General features: G+C 47.6%; 1 protein-coding gene across 3 annotated transcripts in view; it reads left to right on the top strand.

Moving 5' to 3' along the window:
- Positions 1-15905, top strand: part of ADAMTS7 (ADAM metallopeptidase with thrombospondin type 1 motif 7) — a 155131-nt gene that overhangs the window by 58551 nt on the left and 80675 nt on the right. For all 3 annotated transcript variants that reach the window (XM_075896803.1, XM_075896802.1, XM_075896804.1), the window contains 3 exons: positions 1182-1327; positions 9755-9924; positions 10637-10770. In XM_075896803.1, the coding sequence (XP_075752918.1) occupies positions 1182-1327; positions 9755-9924; positions 10637-10770 (450 nt within the window). The remainder of the gene's footprint in view (positions 1-1181; positions 1328-9754; positions 9925-10636; positions 10771-15905) is intronic.

The raw sequence follows: 15905 nt of genomic DNA, 5'->3' as shown, positions 1-15905 counted from the left end.
GGGGCCTAAATCCATTGAAGCAGCAAGTTACTGAAACAGCATAGGAGTTGGAGTTGGTTTTGCTCCCTGCTGTGTCCTCATGGCACCAGTTGACCTTGCAGGCCTGACTTTCCAAGCATTGCATGTGCAGCTGCAGTTTCATTCACACGCCACTTCCTTCCAGCCCAGGGAGGACTAAAGAGGAGAATTAATAACCAAACTGAGGCCCCGTACCAGGTGCTTTTTTTACTGTAGCAGCACAAAACAGGCACAGAAAGCCCTATTTGGCATAGGATAGCAGCTCCTGTGCCCCCTGTCCAGGTGCAGGGGACATGGCAAAGGCAAAGAGGCATGGCCAGAGAGCAGCCATAGGCAGCCAATCCCTGGCTGCTAACATGACTCTTCGTGGGCTGTTCCCAGGGAGCACATCACAAAGCGACCTTGAGACTGCTCTAAATTGCATCGTGGGACCAGGACAGTGGCCTCAGGTTCAAGGTATCAAAAAATAGAACAACGATAGCATAAAAACATTTCCATGTCTCCCCACCTGGCTAGGGCTAGATGCTGGTCCCAGTGATCTGTAAAGCCCAGTGCAGATACAAAATGTTGTATCTGCATCTGTCCCTGCAAAAGTGAGCCGTGGATACCTGCATCCCTATCTGCAGATGAGGATACCCACGGATATAAAACCGATATCTGCAAATTTGCAGGATTCTAGTCACAACATTTGTATCTGCATCCACAACAAGCCACAGATATCTGCACCCACATCCATGGATGCGGGTACCTGCAGATACAAAGCAGATGCACAAGGATTTGCAGGGCTCTAGGAATCTGGCCCCAAGAGTTTAGTTCCGTTCTGCTGATCAGGAAGGATTCCTTAGGCTTTACCTGTCGAACCTGCCTTCTGACCCGGTCTCCATGTTAACTGGGTGATGACCAGCTGGTGGAGTTTTTTTATGACACCAGCACTAAGGCATAATTCTCAGGCTTCCCGGGCGCTACTAGGAAGCTGCAACATGAGTTGCGGTGAAACAGTTGTATGTGAAACCAAATTAATTTTACTCCCATGTGCACACTTTCCCTTAACCACCTGTCCCTCGCTTCCTGTTCCCCTGCGCTGCACGCCGCTCTCCTTCAGAGCTCTGCTCCCCTTTGCTGCTCTTTCAGCTGGCCTCACTCTTGTCTGGCTTCCTCTGCAGTGGTGCTTCAATGGAGAGTGTGTCCAGGTGGGCTATCGCCCGGACTCAACTGATGGAGGATGGGGGACCTGGAGCTCGTGGTCTGCCTGCTCTCGGACATGTGGCGCTGGTGTTCAGAATGCAGAAAGGCAATGCCACAACCCCACGTAAGTTCAGCTCTTGCTCTCTCCAGATGTGGTACAATCAGAGGTGAAAGTAAGAAAGTGGCTGACGGGGGGAAGGCCCTTAATGCTGTCCTTTACCCCCACCCCCTAAAGTTGAGGATGGAAGCCAGGAGGGCCCCGGGCATGCATGGGCAGGGCCACCGGCAGCAGGGACCCTGAGCGAGGGAAGGGACCGGGCCAGCAACTAGGATCCCAGGTTCTGGGTCATAATTCTGGGGGTGCAGTACAGGGCAGAGTCACCAACGAGGACTTCCCCAAGCCCCCCATCCCACTCTCCACCTTATACCCACCCTAGCCCCTGGCCCTATGCCTCCCACAGCCCCTCCCCTGCTCTGACTCCTGCACTCCCTCACATCCCAATCCTCTGGCAGATGCTGTCGCATCACAACCCGCCCACCCTTTGCCCTGAGCACTGTCCCTCCCCCCCAGTTGTGAGAGGATAGTACCTGTAAGAAATGTAAGTTACTTTCACCTCAGGATAAGATTCATTAAGTCGGTGACTTCATTCGGAATGTCTCATTCACAGCACTTATCTGAACACGTCATCATCTAAGAAAGCTAGGACCCTGCCACAAGCATGGACCACCTTAGTGATGAATTGCACAGTGAAACAGCACCAAAGAGGTGACCCACCAAAAGGGCACTTTCAAATGCCATTAATTATCCCTTTTGAAATAGCATCCCTTTGTGACAACACAGACAATTCAACCAATGGGGCTAGCTAGGAAGCAATGGAAGGTCAGTGGATTGGGGTTTAGAGTCTTTTTAGTCCACCTTTACAGCCAAACCATGCGAGATTAGTTCAGGCAGAAAGCATCAGACATCCAGTTCAAAGCGAAGGTAAAGATGAAGCCGGTGTGACCATAACATATCTGCAATGTCTTTTTAACGCCAAAAAGAAGAAATGTTTCTTTAAGCAGATTCAGAATCACTGGGGAAAATTCCCGTCTTATTTACTGCCCTTTGTTCCCAAAACAGTTTGCATACAGGTAATATCAAGGTGTGTGATCCACAAGAGGGTTTCTTCTTCCCAGACTTTACTGAGGCAGCAGCCAAATATGACCTAACCTTCTAAGGAAGGTGGCCCGGTAATCAGAAGCATCAGAATCACAGACAGTATAACATTGTCCGTTCCATGAGTCCTGGGCTGACACAGCTGCTCCCCAGATGTCTCTTTCTTCCCCTGCCAAATAACGGCTGGGCTGGATTAGAAACAAAGCTTTCCCAAAGGTGGTGATGTCCGAGCCTGTGATCCGAGCTGAGGAGCAGGAGTTCTGAGGAGCCATGGCAACACAGGGGGTTTAAAGGATATAGGGCTATGCTGTGCCATCAGTTTGTAAGCAGAACTTCCCAGTAAGTCTATGACGAGTTCTGTTTAAAAGACAATGGCACCACATAAGCAAAGGATAGGAAGGATTTTCTCAAATGACCCCCGAGAAGAAGTACCAGGGTTGCGGGTAGAAAAGGGTGAGGATAAAGCAGGACAATCTGTAAAATGGGGACTCTGTTCCAAGCTCCTTGATGAAGAATATTTTCACAGTGGTCTGTCCTTCCCAAAGAGCTCTGAAATGAAATTCCAGGCTGTGAAACTAACACGGCTGACCTCACAATTCAGGTGCATGATTAACAGCACACCCACACTCAGTGTTTTAATGCACACCCTGAGGTCTTTTGAGCACTCTATCAATCATAAGAGCAATTTGGGGGTCTTTACCTGTTTTTCAGGTGGTATTCAGCCTTTTCTGGCTTAAGGACTTTCAGAATCCTATCAAGAAAAGTCTTTAATGAGCTGAGACTAGGTTCCCTTGTTAACCTCTTCATAAGTACATTATTTTAGCATGTGCTATTGAACTTGAAAAAAAAAATGTAATCTTGTTTCTAGGACAAGTGCAGAGTTTATGTTTGACATGAATTTTGCTGGAGGAGAGCAATTTGTCATTTACAGAGTGTTTTAAACACAGCCACAGGCATGTAGGAGAGTAAACACTGAAAAGCTCTCCTAAGGAAATTATTTGTTTTGGCTGCTGTAGGTAAATCTCTCTGATCTTGCTTTTCAGGTAGAGTAGACAAAAATATTAATAGGGCTGTTTTTCTTCTTTAGGGCTATATCTATACTGCCCCCCCTTGCGCAAAAAATATGCAAATGAGGCAAAGTGTGGAATATTGCCATGCCTCATTTGCATAATTAACAAGGCTCCGTTTTTGCACAAGAGGCTTTTGTGCAAAACCCCCTTCTTGTGCAAGAGCCATTCTTTCTGAAAAAAAGAGGAAGAACGGCTCTTGCACAAGAAGGGGGTTTTGCGCAAAAACTCAGCCTCATTAATTATGCAGTTGAGGCATGGCAATATTCCACGCTTCACCTCATTTGCATATTTTTTGCACAAGAAGGGGAAGTCTAGACATAGCCTAGGTGTTTCCATACACAAAACATACATTAATTTTATTTTCCTTTGATTTATCAGATTTTTGTTTCAAATGAGCAGTTTGACAAAATGGACACAAATTTGGGAAACCTTTTGGTGTCTCCAATCTGCATTTTTTTCCAGAGAAGGTTTCCAATGGAAATGTTCACACATCTCTAATTAAAGTAGCATCTATTAACATACCTCATATAGGGTTGTAGTCTTTTTGGGCTGGACACTGAACATAAAATAAAAGATAATTCCTGGTCCCAAAAGTTTACAGTCAGTTAAGGTGAAGATTTCTTTTCTGTATTTTATAAAAGGCAAGGGCCTGGAAAGTAGTTCTAGCTAAGCTATGTCTATACTGGGAAGGTTTGGTGACAAAAGTGAGGTCGACATGCAAAACTCACCAAAAGTGAAAACCGGCCAAACTTGTTTTTCTGCCTCCCATTGTCGATATTTCATGGCCACATTGCTAGCTCCCTGTCGATGGCTAGAGCAAAGCATTGTGGGTAAGCATCTCACGGGGCAGTGTTGTGGGAAGGCAGAGCTAATCCCTGTGCTTCTTGGGATTCCCTCTTGCTCTGTGAGTTCTCCGTGTTGAGGAATCTCAAAGTAGCACAGCCGTCTCTCCAGCCCTCCCCTGGCAGTAGCAGCATGCCTGCCACTGTGTTCCTAGTGGGGCAGAACAGGAGCAATACAATGATTTGTTTGGAGCTGCTCACTCAGCTGTCAGACACTTCCTGGAGCTTTGAAAGGGGAGGGGTGCAGCCTGCCGGGCAGCAGAGATCACAAAACACTGAGCAGAGCCATCAGGGCAGGCATTGTGGGATACTGGCAGAAGCCAGTTCTCTTGACAAAACAAACAGTAGAGACCACACTGGCTCTTTGTCAGCCATAAAGGGAGGGGAAATGACAACAGTCTTTCACGAGGGTGGAAGTTTTTTTGTTTCCAAAACTGGGTGTTTTTCCCGAAAAAATGCCACATTTCAGTGTAAACACCCTCAATGTTTTGTTGCCAAAAGGCAAGTTTTTGGTGATAAAATGTGCTGGTGTAGACAAGGCCCTAGTGTGTATGGATGTAATGTCTAAACTGTGTAGGATTGGTGGAGTGTATTGCACATCAGACTACTTCCTCAGTGGTATCAGTTACACTGACAGAAATGACAAATAACAGCACACCGGTATAAAACTAACAAGTGAGATCTGAACCATATCCAGTTAGATGATGTGAATTCAAGTTGGGTAATGCAGCAATTGTTATACTAGTAATGGCTGGCCAACATCTGTAAAAATGTACGTAGGGCAAACTGTAGAGCTTATAGGCAATACAGAGGGTTCTGTAGTGATGTGAACAATATGGAGACAAATGGAAATTCACTCATAACTGACTATTAGAAAGAAACATAGTCTTTTAGCTGGCAAATAGTTTTTCTGGGGCTATATCGGTGCAAACAATTAGCACATAATACTCCTATGCAAAACTAAGAGTGATGGTTAAAACTTCTGTTTAGCACATTTGAGATTTTCACTTTTACAAAACACACACGAGAGGAACAATGTTTCAAAGGAGAACAATCAAAGTATGGTTAACTAAACAGTTGCGGCAATGAAGCATCACTTTACAGATTTAATAACCGTGGTGTACAATGTGCTCTGGCCACCTGTCACAAAACTTTAGACTCAGGGAAGTTTAGCTGGGGATGTTATTGTCTCAGCACTTGGAACAGAAAGGGCTCAGTCCTGCACCCACAGAAAACAATGGGAGTTTTGCCATTGATTCCGGTTGGAAAAAAACAGGCCCCAGACTGGAGGCTCATCCTTAGAAAACTCAATATAGACCCATGGGCTACATCTAGACTGCACGCCTTTTTCGACAGAGGCTTTGTCTACAGATACTGTCGACAAAGCCTCTGTTGAAAAAGAGCATCTAGACTACAATCAGTATTGTCGAAAAAGCAAGTCGCTTTTCAAAAGAGAGTCTAGACGCTCTCTTTCAAAAAAGCAGTTTCCATGCAATAGTGCCTTTTTTCAAAAGAGTACTTTTGAAAAAAGGCATTATTCCTCATAAAATGAGGTTTACCGCTGTCGACAAAGCTGCCGTGTTCTGTCGACTTACTGTCGACAGAACGCGGCGGTAGCGTAGACGCAGGTATAGTTTTGTCGACAAAAGCCAACTTTTGTTGACAAAACCCTGTAGTCTAGACACACCCATGATGGTGTTACAAGCAGGAGGGAGAAAAATTGTTCTCCTTAGCCTCTGAGGACAGGACAAGGAACAATGGGCTTAAACTGTAGCAAGGGAGGGGTAGGTTGGACATTAGGGAAAATCTTCCTGCCTGTCAGGGTGGTTAAACAGTGGAATAAATTGCCTAAGGAGGTTTTGGAATCTCCACCACTGGAGATATTTAAGAGCAGGTTGGACAGACACCTGTCTGGGATGATCAAAATTTTCTTGGTCCTGCCATGAGGGCAGGGGACTAGACTCAATGACCTCTCGAGGTCTCTTCCAGTTCTCGTACTCTATGATTCTATGGGCCACATTCTGCTCTCTCTTACACTGGTGTAAACCTGGAATAGCTCCAATGAGAGCTTCATTTCAAGGACAGACTCCATGTCTTATATTTATTAACACAGAAATAGACTTAATGACAAACGAGAATCTCTGCTGAAATGTTTCCAATAGCTGGGCCATTTCTGATCCACATGTGGCCATTTTAGGGAGATTTGGGGTACTGCAGCGCATGCTGTTTGCTAAAGCAATCTCATCAGGGCATAATCACAAAGATGGTAAAACACATGGCTTTATTTTTTGTGGCACATAACCAGACAGTTTTATCTTGAGAAATGGCAGTCATTTGTCAGCTACTGAAAGCAAAGAGCAAGAACAGGGCTGAGAAAATGGCTGAGACGATAGATGCCTACATAGGTAATGGTTCTTGACTGCAATTGCAGGGAAACGGGACTTCAAACTTTACACATTACCCTTGATGCTTAACTCTAACAAACATTTTTATACCATCATAAATCAAGGTTATAATAGTAAAGTCACTATGTCAAGGTAGCTCCAAAATGTAAATCTGTTTTTTAAAAGTTTTCAGTCAAACTTCTAAAGAAGTCATAGAAATTAATTAACTTGTACTTTATTGTATTCTGTTCTAATTTTAAAAGGTTTCCTGATTCACTTTAAATATTCCCCTGTAGTGTAATAGCCCAGATACTGCAACATTCTGCTAAGGGAGAAAAACTCCAAAGTACAATAATTTAGTTACAAAACCAAAAGGAATTAGTCTTAGACGGGTAGCATGTTGGTCTGTATCTTCAAACACAATGAGGAGTCCTGTAGCACCTTAGAAACTGACAAAATACATAATATCATGTGCTTTCATGGTAAAATCTACTTCATCAATGAGTTGGAGTGGAAATTACAGAATCCAGAGTACATATAACAGCAAAAGCAGTTACCTGTCAATTGTAGGACCAACGTTAACCACACTCATTGAGTCAGGCTGGATGTGTCCCATTCATAGCTTTTGATGTGTGAATGTGAATATCAAAGGCAGGGAAATTGCCTTTGTAGTGGGTTAACCAGTTCAGCCATCTCTTTCTGTAATTGAATGATAACGTTCCTTTGTAAAGAATGGCTATTTGTAAATCCATGATTGAATGTCCAGGCAGGTTAAAATGTTCCCCTACAGGTTAATGTGTGTGTTACCATTCCTGATGCTTGATTTGTGTCCATTTATCCTTTGTCACAGAGGGTATGTCTGGACTGCGTTGCTCTTTCGGGTTACCAGAAGTATCCCAAAATAGCAACACTGCATCTTTAAATAAAACCCTCTATTTCCTGAAATAGCAGGTGCGCTATTCTGACATCCCTGTAACCCATGTTCCACGAGGATTAAGGGATTTAATAGATGGCGCCAAATTTCAAAATGAGCTCTTTCAGTTTAGACTCGGAATAAACTGTGCAATTTGCATAGTGCAAATTGCATAGCTTATTCTGATAGAAGAGCGCTGTCTAGACACACCCAGAGTCTGTCTGGTTTGGCCAATATCCATGGCAGAGGGGCATTGCTGGCACTTGATAGCAAATATCACAGTAGGGGTATGTCTACACTAGCTCGTTAGTTCGAGCTAGGTAGGCAAATGAGGGCAACTGGAGTTGCAAATGAAGCCCGGGATTTAAATATCCTGGGCGCCGCCATTTTAAAATCCCCCTTAGTCCGAACTCCGCGCCCATGGCTACATGCAGCACGGAGTAGATAGTTCGAATTAGGATCTCTAATTTTCCATCGACACCATCCCCACTGGTCTGCTGTGCTGTACACCCATGTGTAACAGCACTGGAACCTAGCTTTGTTTGCTCCAGGCTGACTGACTCGGGGATTCCTTTCTAAAGCACAGGTCAGTGGAGAGGTTCAGGCAAAGTGAAGGCCATCGGACAGCAGTGGTTCTCACAAATCACACCTTTTGATGTTACACAGACGCTGGTAGGGCTTCAGAGCTTCTCGCAGCCAGTTCAGATGGGCTCTCTGGGAAGGTTGTTTCTAAATGCAGCTATTGTTTCAGTCTTGGGGGGGGGGGGGGAAGGGAGAGAGAAGGCAGAAACTCTGCACTAAATTGTAGCTTCATTATTTTTTAATTGGTGTTCAGCTCATTTCTGTTTGGAAGCCAGAATTCTGTGGGTTTATTTGTTAACGGAATCTGTTGAAAGATGAGCAAAGGACTTTGTCCTGGGGATCAAAGCTCCCTTCCCCGAGATGGCAAACAATGTTGTCTCTTTTGGGGGGGAATGATGTAAGCTGCCAAGAAGAGAGCTAGGTCTTTCAGCAAAGAAATTCAGTTTGACAGCGTTCACTTATTAAAAGCCATCTTTGAGCCGCTGTGTTAATAAACCATTGGCAGGTCAAGTTCTAATCCCAATGGGTCCAGTAGACACGTCTGCCAATTACATCATCGGCAAGGTTATTAATTCAGGAAAAAAAGCTGTATAGCAGGGACTCAGAGCTTTTTTTATTTCACTGCGTTATGATGGCATTGGGTTTAACCTGGAATGTTTGCTGCTTTTACCGTGGGTGGTTTCTCACAGATTTACTAACAAAGAGCCTGATACATTCTCACTGAAATTGCTGGCAAAGTTCCCATCCACCTCAGTGAGGTTCAGCTCCAGAATAAAGACATTTTCAAATAACTAGCAATGTATAAGTGGGGGAAGAACAATGGGACAGGATTCTCAGATACAGAGACACCAGCCAGCTGTCTGATGTGACACAAGTAACTTTCTCGCATGGCAGCTCCTCATTTGTGTTACAGCTGTGGGGCTGTCTGAGGAAGGGAAATTGTACTCATTAAACCAGATCAGAACCAAAACTACAGGTCCAAACATAACAAAACTTCCCAGTTCAAAACAAAATCTATCTCCTCTCTCTGGAGTAGTCCTAACCAAAGATCTGACTCCCAGCTTACATGTGTGTACGCGCGCGCGCGCGCACACACACACACACACACACACACACACACACACACACACACACACACACACACACACACACACACACACTCTCTCCCTGACGTGTTCGGCTCTTCAATGCAGTGCTGAAGTTCTGCGCCATCTCTCATTGGCACAGGTAATTCCTTCCATTTCATTTGATTGTAAAGTCCACGTGGCTGCCTTCAGCTCTCTGCCACGCTAGGGTAATGCCCCTGAATGCAGTGCAGTTATATTGGTGCAAATCAGAGCAGAATTTGGCTCCATATGAATAAAAATGTAGTTGCAGGGTGCCAAATTATGTGGACTTTAACAGAGGAAATCACAACTGACTTGGGACAGGGACAGGGTTTTGGTTGACTAGGGAATCTGGTACAGTGTGATCAGTTAAAAGATTAGCCACCCACAGGGACCATGGTGAAAACTGTGCTCCTTATATGCTGTGATAATTTAGTGAATTGCATCCTAATGTGCTGCACCTGTTTGTGTTCCCTGTTCTCCTGCTTTCGACACCAGACCAAAGTATGGCGGCAAATACTGCCTGGGGGAACGGAAGCGGTTCCGGGTTTGTAACATGAAGCCGTGCCCCATAGACAGACCGTCCTTCCGTCACATCCAGTGCAGCCAGTTTGATGCCATGCTATATAAAGGGAAACTCTATAAGTGGATGCCAGTACCTAACAACAGTAAGTCCAACCTCCTAAGCAATATTCCTTCTAATCTTTTCTATCCATGTGTGGATTTTTTCCATTCATGTGCAGAATAAATTTTAAGTGCATCAAGGCATGTGTGAATGTGTACCACCTGGAGACAAAAACCCAGCTATGGGTGCTCTGCTAATCTACTGGGTGGCATTTGAATCTCTCCTGAGTGGCCGCAGAAGCTCCCAGCTTATGGGGAACGCTGCTCCTGAGCCTCTGTTTGCAAAGCTAGGCAATTATTTTACATCGATTTGATGAATGATCTGTGTTAATGATTTGAATCTGGCCACAAGGCCAGTGCGGGTTACCTTTCAGTGCTGTCAGATTAAGGAATATTATTAATATTTATCCCTTGCATGACTGGAATATCTAGAAGCCCAAGTCATAGACTAGGAGTCAGGCCCCATTGTACAAGGAACAAATACACAACAAGAACAAAAGAAAACTTCTCTCTTCCCCAAAGAGCTGACATTCAAATGGCAGCAGCACTTTAAGGGAACAGGTAAGAGGTGCATTTGCAGCTTTAGTGTACAGGTCAGAAAATGATTCTTTTGAGCAGAGGGAAGTCCTGACAGTGCATATCTGGGCTCTGTAGCAGGGATGGCTCTCGCAGGAGAAGCCAGACCATAGCAGGGGGGGACATGTGCAGATGATCTGAGCCTTGCAGGTTTATTTACAGTCTGTTTGGAACCCTCAGTCAATCCGTGTGAGTTGCACTGCCGCCCCGAGGATGAATACTTCGCCGAAAAGCTCCGGGATGCTGTCATCGATGGGACTCCATGTTATGAAGGGAACGCAAGCCGGGATATGTGTATCAATGGGATCTGTAAGGTATGCTTTGGGGGTAGTCTCTCTTTGGGAAATGTGTCTTTGAGCACCAGGCAGAGGTGCAGAGCTATTATGCTGACTCATCCTAGAAGCCAGGCCAGCTACGTCCTTCGTTTCAATTCCAAGTGGCTCTCTGAGGAGGAGAGACTTAGAGTGAGGGACTGAGAAAAGCCAGAGACTGGTCTTAGAGGACTGGTGTTACTAATTGCTGTGTTGTGTGCGCTGGTGCGCACGAGGGACCAGTGTGAGGACTTTGACTGTTTGCACCAGAACACACATTTGATTGACAAATGTTTTCATGCCTGGGAATGACCGTGTCTTTTCCTGACTCGTGTGGGTGGTGTTGAGTGAAGACAAGACGTGGCCATTTTTGGACTCCTGTTGTGGGTTGGAGTTGGCCTTCAGGAATGGACGCTGAAAAATGGGCAGATCTGAAAGAATGTTTTTATCTTGTTAAAAAACCCAGACCCTGTGGGTTTCTGACTTTCTAATTTTTATCGTCTTTCTTTGAAACTATAAAAATGAGTGCTGGTTTCAGGCCAAGTGCTGCTGACTGACACCTGAGGACATTCCCCAAACTCACAGTACCTAGAACCAAGGGATGCCAAAGCCAACGGTGAGGCAGATAAGGAGGCATGGCAGCTAGCCCCAGGAAGCAATTCCTATGGCAGAAACGCCCTTTAGCAATACCATCTGCGAGGGGTCGCTGAGGAAGAGCCGTCAGTAAACACTTTGCAGGCTCTCTTGCTACCAAAGCCCACTCAGGGCACTCAGATCATGCCTGTGAAGACTTGTCCAACACCAGGAGACAGCGGGATGTAATCTTGCACAATCTTACTCACACGCATAGCCTTGACTCAGGTGAGTAGTCCCAAGATGTGGAATGCAATGAAAAGGCCTCATGTTTGATCAGAAAATGTTTCCACAAAGGCTGCGTCTAGACTGTCTACACTGACCACTTGAATTTGCGCAAGAACACTGACGATCTAATGTATGATCATCAGTGTTCTTGCGCAAATACGGTGACTCTCCCATTCGGGAAAAATCCCTCTTGCGCAAATGTTTTTGCGCAAGAGGGCCAGTGTAGACAACTCAGAACTGTTTTGCGCAAAAGAGCCCCGATGGATACAATGGCGATCGGGGCTTTCTTGCGCAAAACCGTGTCTAGATTGGCACGGACGCTTTTCCGCAAAAAGTGCTTTTGTGCAAAAGCATCCGTGCCAACCTAGACGCTCTTTTCTGCAAATGCTTTTCACAGAAAAACTTTTCCGTTAAAAGCATTTGCGGAAAATCCTGCCAGTCTAGACGTAGCCCAAGAGAACTATCTATTTCTGTTTGATAGCTAAGTTCTATTTCTCTTATTCAAATAGGGCCTTATCCAGTGCCCAGTGAAGTTAATGAAGAGTGTCCCGAAGTCTTCAGTGGTCATTGGATCAGACCTTGGTTTTGCAGTCCAGGGACCAAAGGCGTTACTATCTTTACCAGCTGCAGCTCCATAGACTTGCCCTGTCAGGGCTGCCCCCTCTGAAGCATAATGATGGTTCCCAGGCAATTACGCATGAGCCATTTCCCTCCTCCCTGCGATTGCCATCGCTAACGCTGCCCAGAGCAAGCAGAGGAAGAGTGACCCTCACAGCACATGATGGGGGTCAGCTGATACAGGGACAGTCAGATTCCATCAGTGGCAGAGGCATGGTTCCTGCAGCAGCTCTTAGGTCCAAACGTGCTTTGGAGGACTGCCTGGAGCTGCTGAAGACAGGGGCTACAGAAGGGTGAATTCCCCCTGTGCAGAAGACCCAGCACAAGGCCTAGCCACCACGTAAATCACCCCCTGCACCGTTTCACTCTGATTGCTTGGGCACAGGCTGTTTGTGTCCCCGCTGTCCAGCCCCTCTCCTGGTCGCAGCACATGGTTTCATTCGCAGCCAGCTGCATCAGCCTGCAGACCACACAGGAGCCGACTTTCCATTCCATCAAGTACAATGGATCGTGCGGGGATTACGACCGTTTCTCTTGCTCCGTGGGGTGGGTTAGCTGTTGTCGAAGAGCAGCCTGCCTACAGCAACAGTCGCTGTGCTAGTGCGGGCCTCCAGCTGCCTTGTCGGCAGCGTGCTCCGTCTGTGATCTGTCAAGAGCTTTCTTGTTCCCCGAGGGCTTTCGCTGCCAGATAGTCCCAGCCTAACGAATGAAAACAAACCCAACCGGCTGCTAGCGCGCCACGGGCCACATTCACCCGCAGCTTCTTTGTACTGGGAGGGAGTCTACCCTATCAGGACGCTTTGGTTAGGTGCCCACTCTGAGCCTGCTCAGTCAGTGTTCCAGGTGGGTCATTCTCTCCACTCTGGGTATCGGAGAGGTGGGGGTGGATCTGCAGACGGGAACGCTGCCTCTGGCCCGGAGCTGTTCCTGGGAGCCTGGGAAATGGCTTTGGCTGCGGTTGACAGTGTTTATTGTGCAGTAGCCTGCTAATACAGACAAGCCTGAGGGAGGAGGGTGATTTTTGGCTCTACACATTGTGTGTTTACTGCGAATGGGAAAAGCCTGGGAAGCCACCTGTCCCTGTGCCCACTTGTTCCAGCAATGAATTCGACCTGCAGATGAAAAAGACACAGCCACTAGACCAGGAGGAAAAGGTAAGTCCTTATCGTCCCACTATGTGGGTTGCTATGTACTCACCAGCACACTCAGAACAGAAAAGCAGCAAAAGGCCAAGCAGCGTCATGTGTGTGAACATACCAAGGTCTCGCCTGCCACCAATGGGAGAGAGAAATTGCAGGACTCAAAAGAGGAAACACGGTGCCGCCTGTTCCCCTTTCTCGGACGTGGGACAAAGGCGAGTGTGGAAGAACGCCCCTGCTACAAGACTTTCCCAGATCTGTGTCGGCTGCTGGGCCTTCGCGCTTCATCTGGGACAGAGAGGAGATGGGGAAATCATCAATAAGCAAGTATCTTATTTCAAAACCACGCATGGGAAACTTCCCTCTTCCTTAGAAACAGGCGTTCAGATTTTGTTGCCAGCAGAGCCAGTGGGAGCAGCGCTGCTGAGCAGGGCTTGCAGAGTGGGACCTGTTTGCGCACTCAGAGTTGCCATCCATAGAAGTGACGAATGAGATTTAGCAGCCCCGTGCAAACGATAAGTGAGTCAGTCAGAGCTTGCTGCACCCAGACAAGCTGTCGCTGTGTTAGTCTCCAACACCAACCCTAAAACAGACTCCCTGGCTCAGAGCAAGGCCTGATGGTAGGAAAAAGGCAGAATTTGTTCTTTCCCCGCGTAACACGACGTGACTCACCGCTGTGCCACCTCCTTCTGGACACTCGGGGAATTAGCTCCGTTCAGCCCTGGAGAGCCCCCTTCTGGCCAGTGTCTCGCCTGCTTTACCTGTTTGCCTGTTCTCCGAGTCCCTCCCTGTCCATGAAGCCCTTCCCTCGGGGTACTGCCCTGCCACAGGGCCCCCACACTCTGGGGTCCTCCTAGAGTGGCCACCTTGCCTCAGTGATCCACTGCCAGTCGTCATTTAGCCCCTGCATCCAGGGACAAACTGCCATCTGACATGGCCACTCCTCATTGTCAAGGGGGTGTGGACCTGCTGCCTTCTGCTGCCCTGGCTGCCTCCCTGCAGCCCTAGGATCCCTCAGGCCCTGCAGCCTGGGAGTGGGGTCAGGCCAGAGCTCCCCAGCCCTGACCACCTTTCCCCAGCCCTGCCCTGTCTTAGGAAGCCTCCAGCTTCCCCGGCAGCCAGATCCCTCCTGCCCCACAGCAGGAACAAGAGTGAGTGAATCTCTGCCCCTCCAGGAGCCCATATTTATACAGCACTCGGCTGGGCCCTAATTGGCTGTATCTGCTGTATCGCCACAGCCCCCTCCCAGGTCTGGATTTAACCCTTCTTAGGCCAGTGCGGGGCAGACGCGCTGTCACACACCCCATCACATAAAGAAAGCTGCTTTCCTGAACACTGTGGCACCCAAATGGGGCAGCTCACCTGCTGGCACCTGCTGGTGAGCTGTCACCTGCTGGCACCCATCCCATCCCTTCCCCATCACCCATTGCCTGGTGAGGGGAGTCTGTCCTCCTGCACGGCACCAGGCAGCAAACAGCATCCCAGGCAGCATGTCTGGAGGCTGCGTGGGACTCGGCAGAGCGCTGCTCTGCTGCCCCTCCCATCACCTGGGAGGGGGAGGGGGTCTCTGTGCCTCTCTTGCTGCACCGTGCTGGGTAGCATCCCCTCTCCCAGGCAGCATGGCCAGAAGAACCCCTTTCCCTCCCCCACATGGCATTGGGGGTTATGTGACCCTCCCCCCCCATCATCATCCTGTGTCTATTTGTCAGCCTTTGGCCAAAGAGGAGCACTTGCCTCTGCTCCTAGCTAGGAACTGGCCCACGAAGGCCCCTCAAAATCTTTTATCTGAGCCTGCTGGGCTCTGCTTGGTCATCGCTAGCCATTGGAGGACTAGGCCTCTATCTTCCAAGATGGCTGCTTCACCCTACACAAGCATAGTGGATGTGGCTTTGCTGCTTTACTCCTCTCGCCTTGTGGGTCCTTGGGACAGGGTGCAGCAGAGCAGTGGGTCTCCAACCAGGGACACAAAGGCCTGGTGCCCCACTCACATGCAGATATTAAAAGGACCCATTTACTCCGGGGCTAAAAATCAAAGGGATACTTCTGATGCTGGGATACTTCTGATGCTGAGAGGCAGGACGCCGGGCACTGTGACCCCCACGTGTTAGCAAAATATACAAATCTCCCTGGCACTGCATGGAAATTTCTGCTCTCCCCCAACTAGAGGACAGCATGCAGCAGTTCTCTTCTCCTACCTGGCTGACTCCCTGCTCTTAGGTTCCTGTGAAAGACGATTATGAAGGAAATGGGCGGAATGGTAAAAGGCCGAGCTTTTACAAATAATACTGCAGCCAACTCTGTGCAAATCTGAAAGGTGCAAACAAATGGTAGGTGCTCGCAGAGACAGGCCCAGGAGAAAATGGAAACAGGTATATGGGCTACATACTTGTCAAGGGATTTGAGTGCCTACCTTCCAAAAGATGTCTCTGTATGTGGCAATTTAACAACTTCTCAGCACAATCTGGCTTTTGGTGGCTCCTCAGTGAACTGACTCTTTCATCCCTTCTGGGCAAGCCAAGT

Source organism: Pelodiscus sinensis, chromosome 14, assembly GCF_049634645.1.
Source record: "Pelodiscus sinensis isolate JC-2024 chromosome 14, ASM4963464v1, whole genome shotgun sequence".
In the NCBI taxonomy this organism is placed as follows: domain Eukaryota; kingdom Metazoa; phylum Chordata; order Testudines; family Trionychidae; genus Pelodiscus; species Pelodiscus sinensis.
The sequence above is the reverse complement of the archived record's forward strand: the minus strand, read 5'-3'. Positions and strand labels throughout refer to the sequence as shown.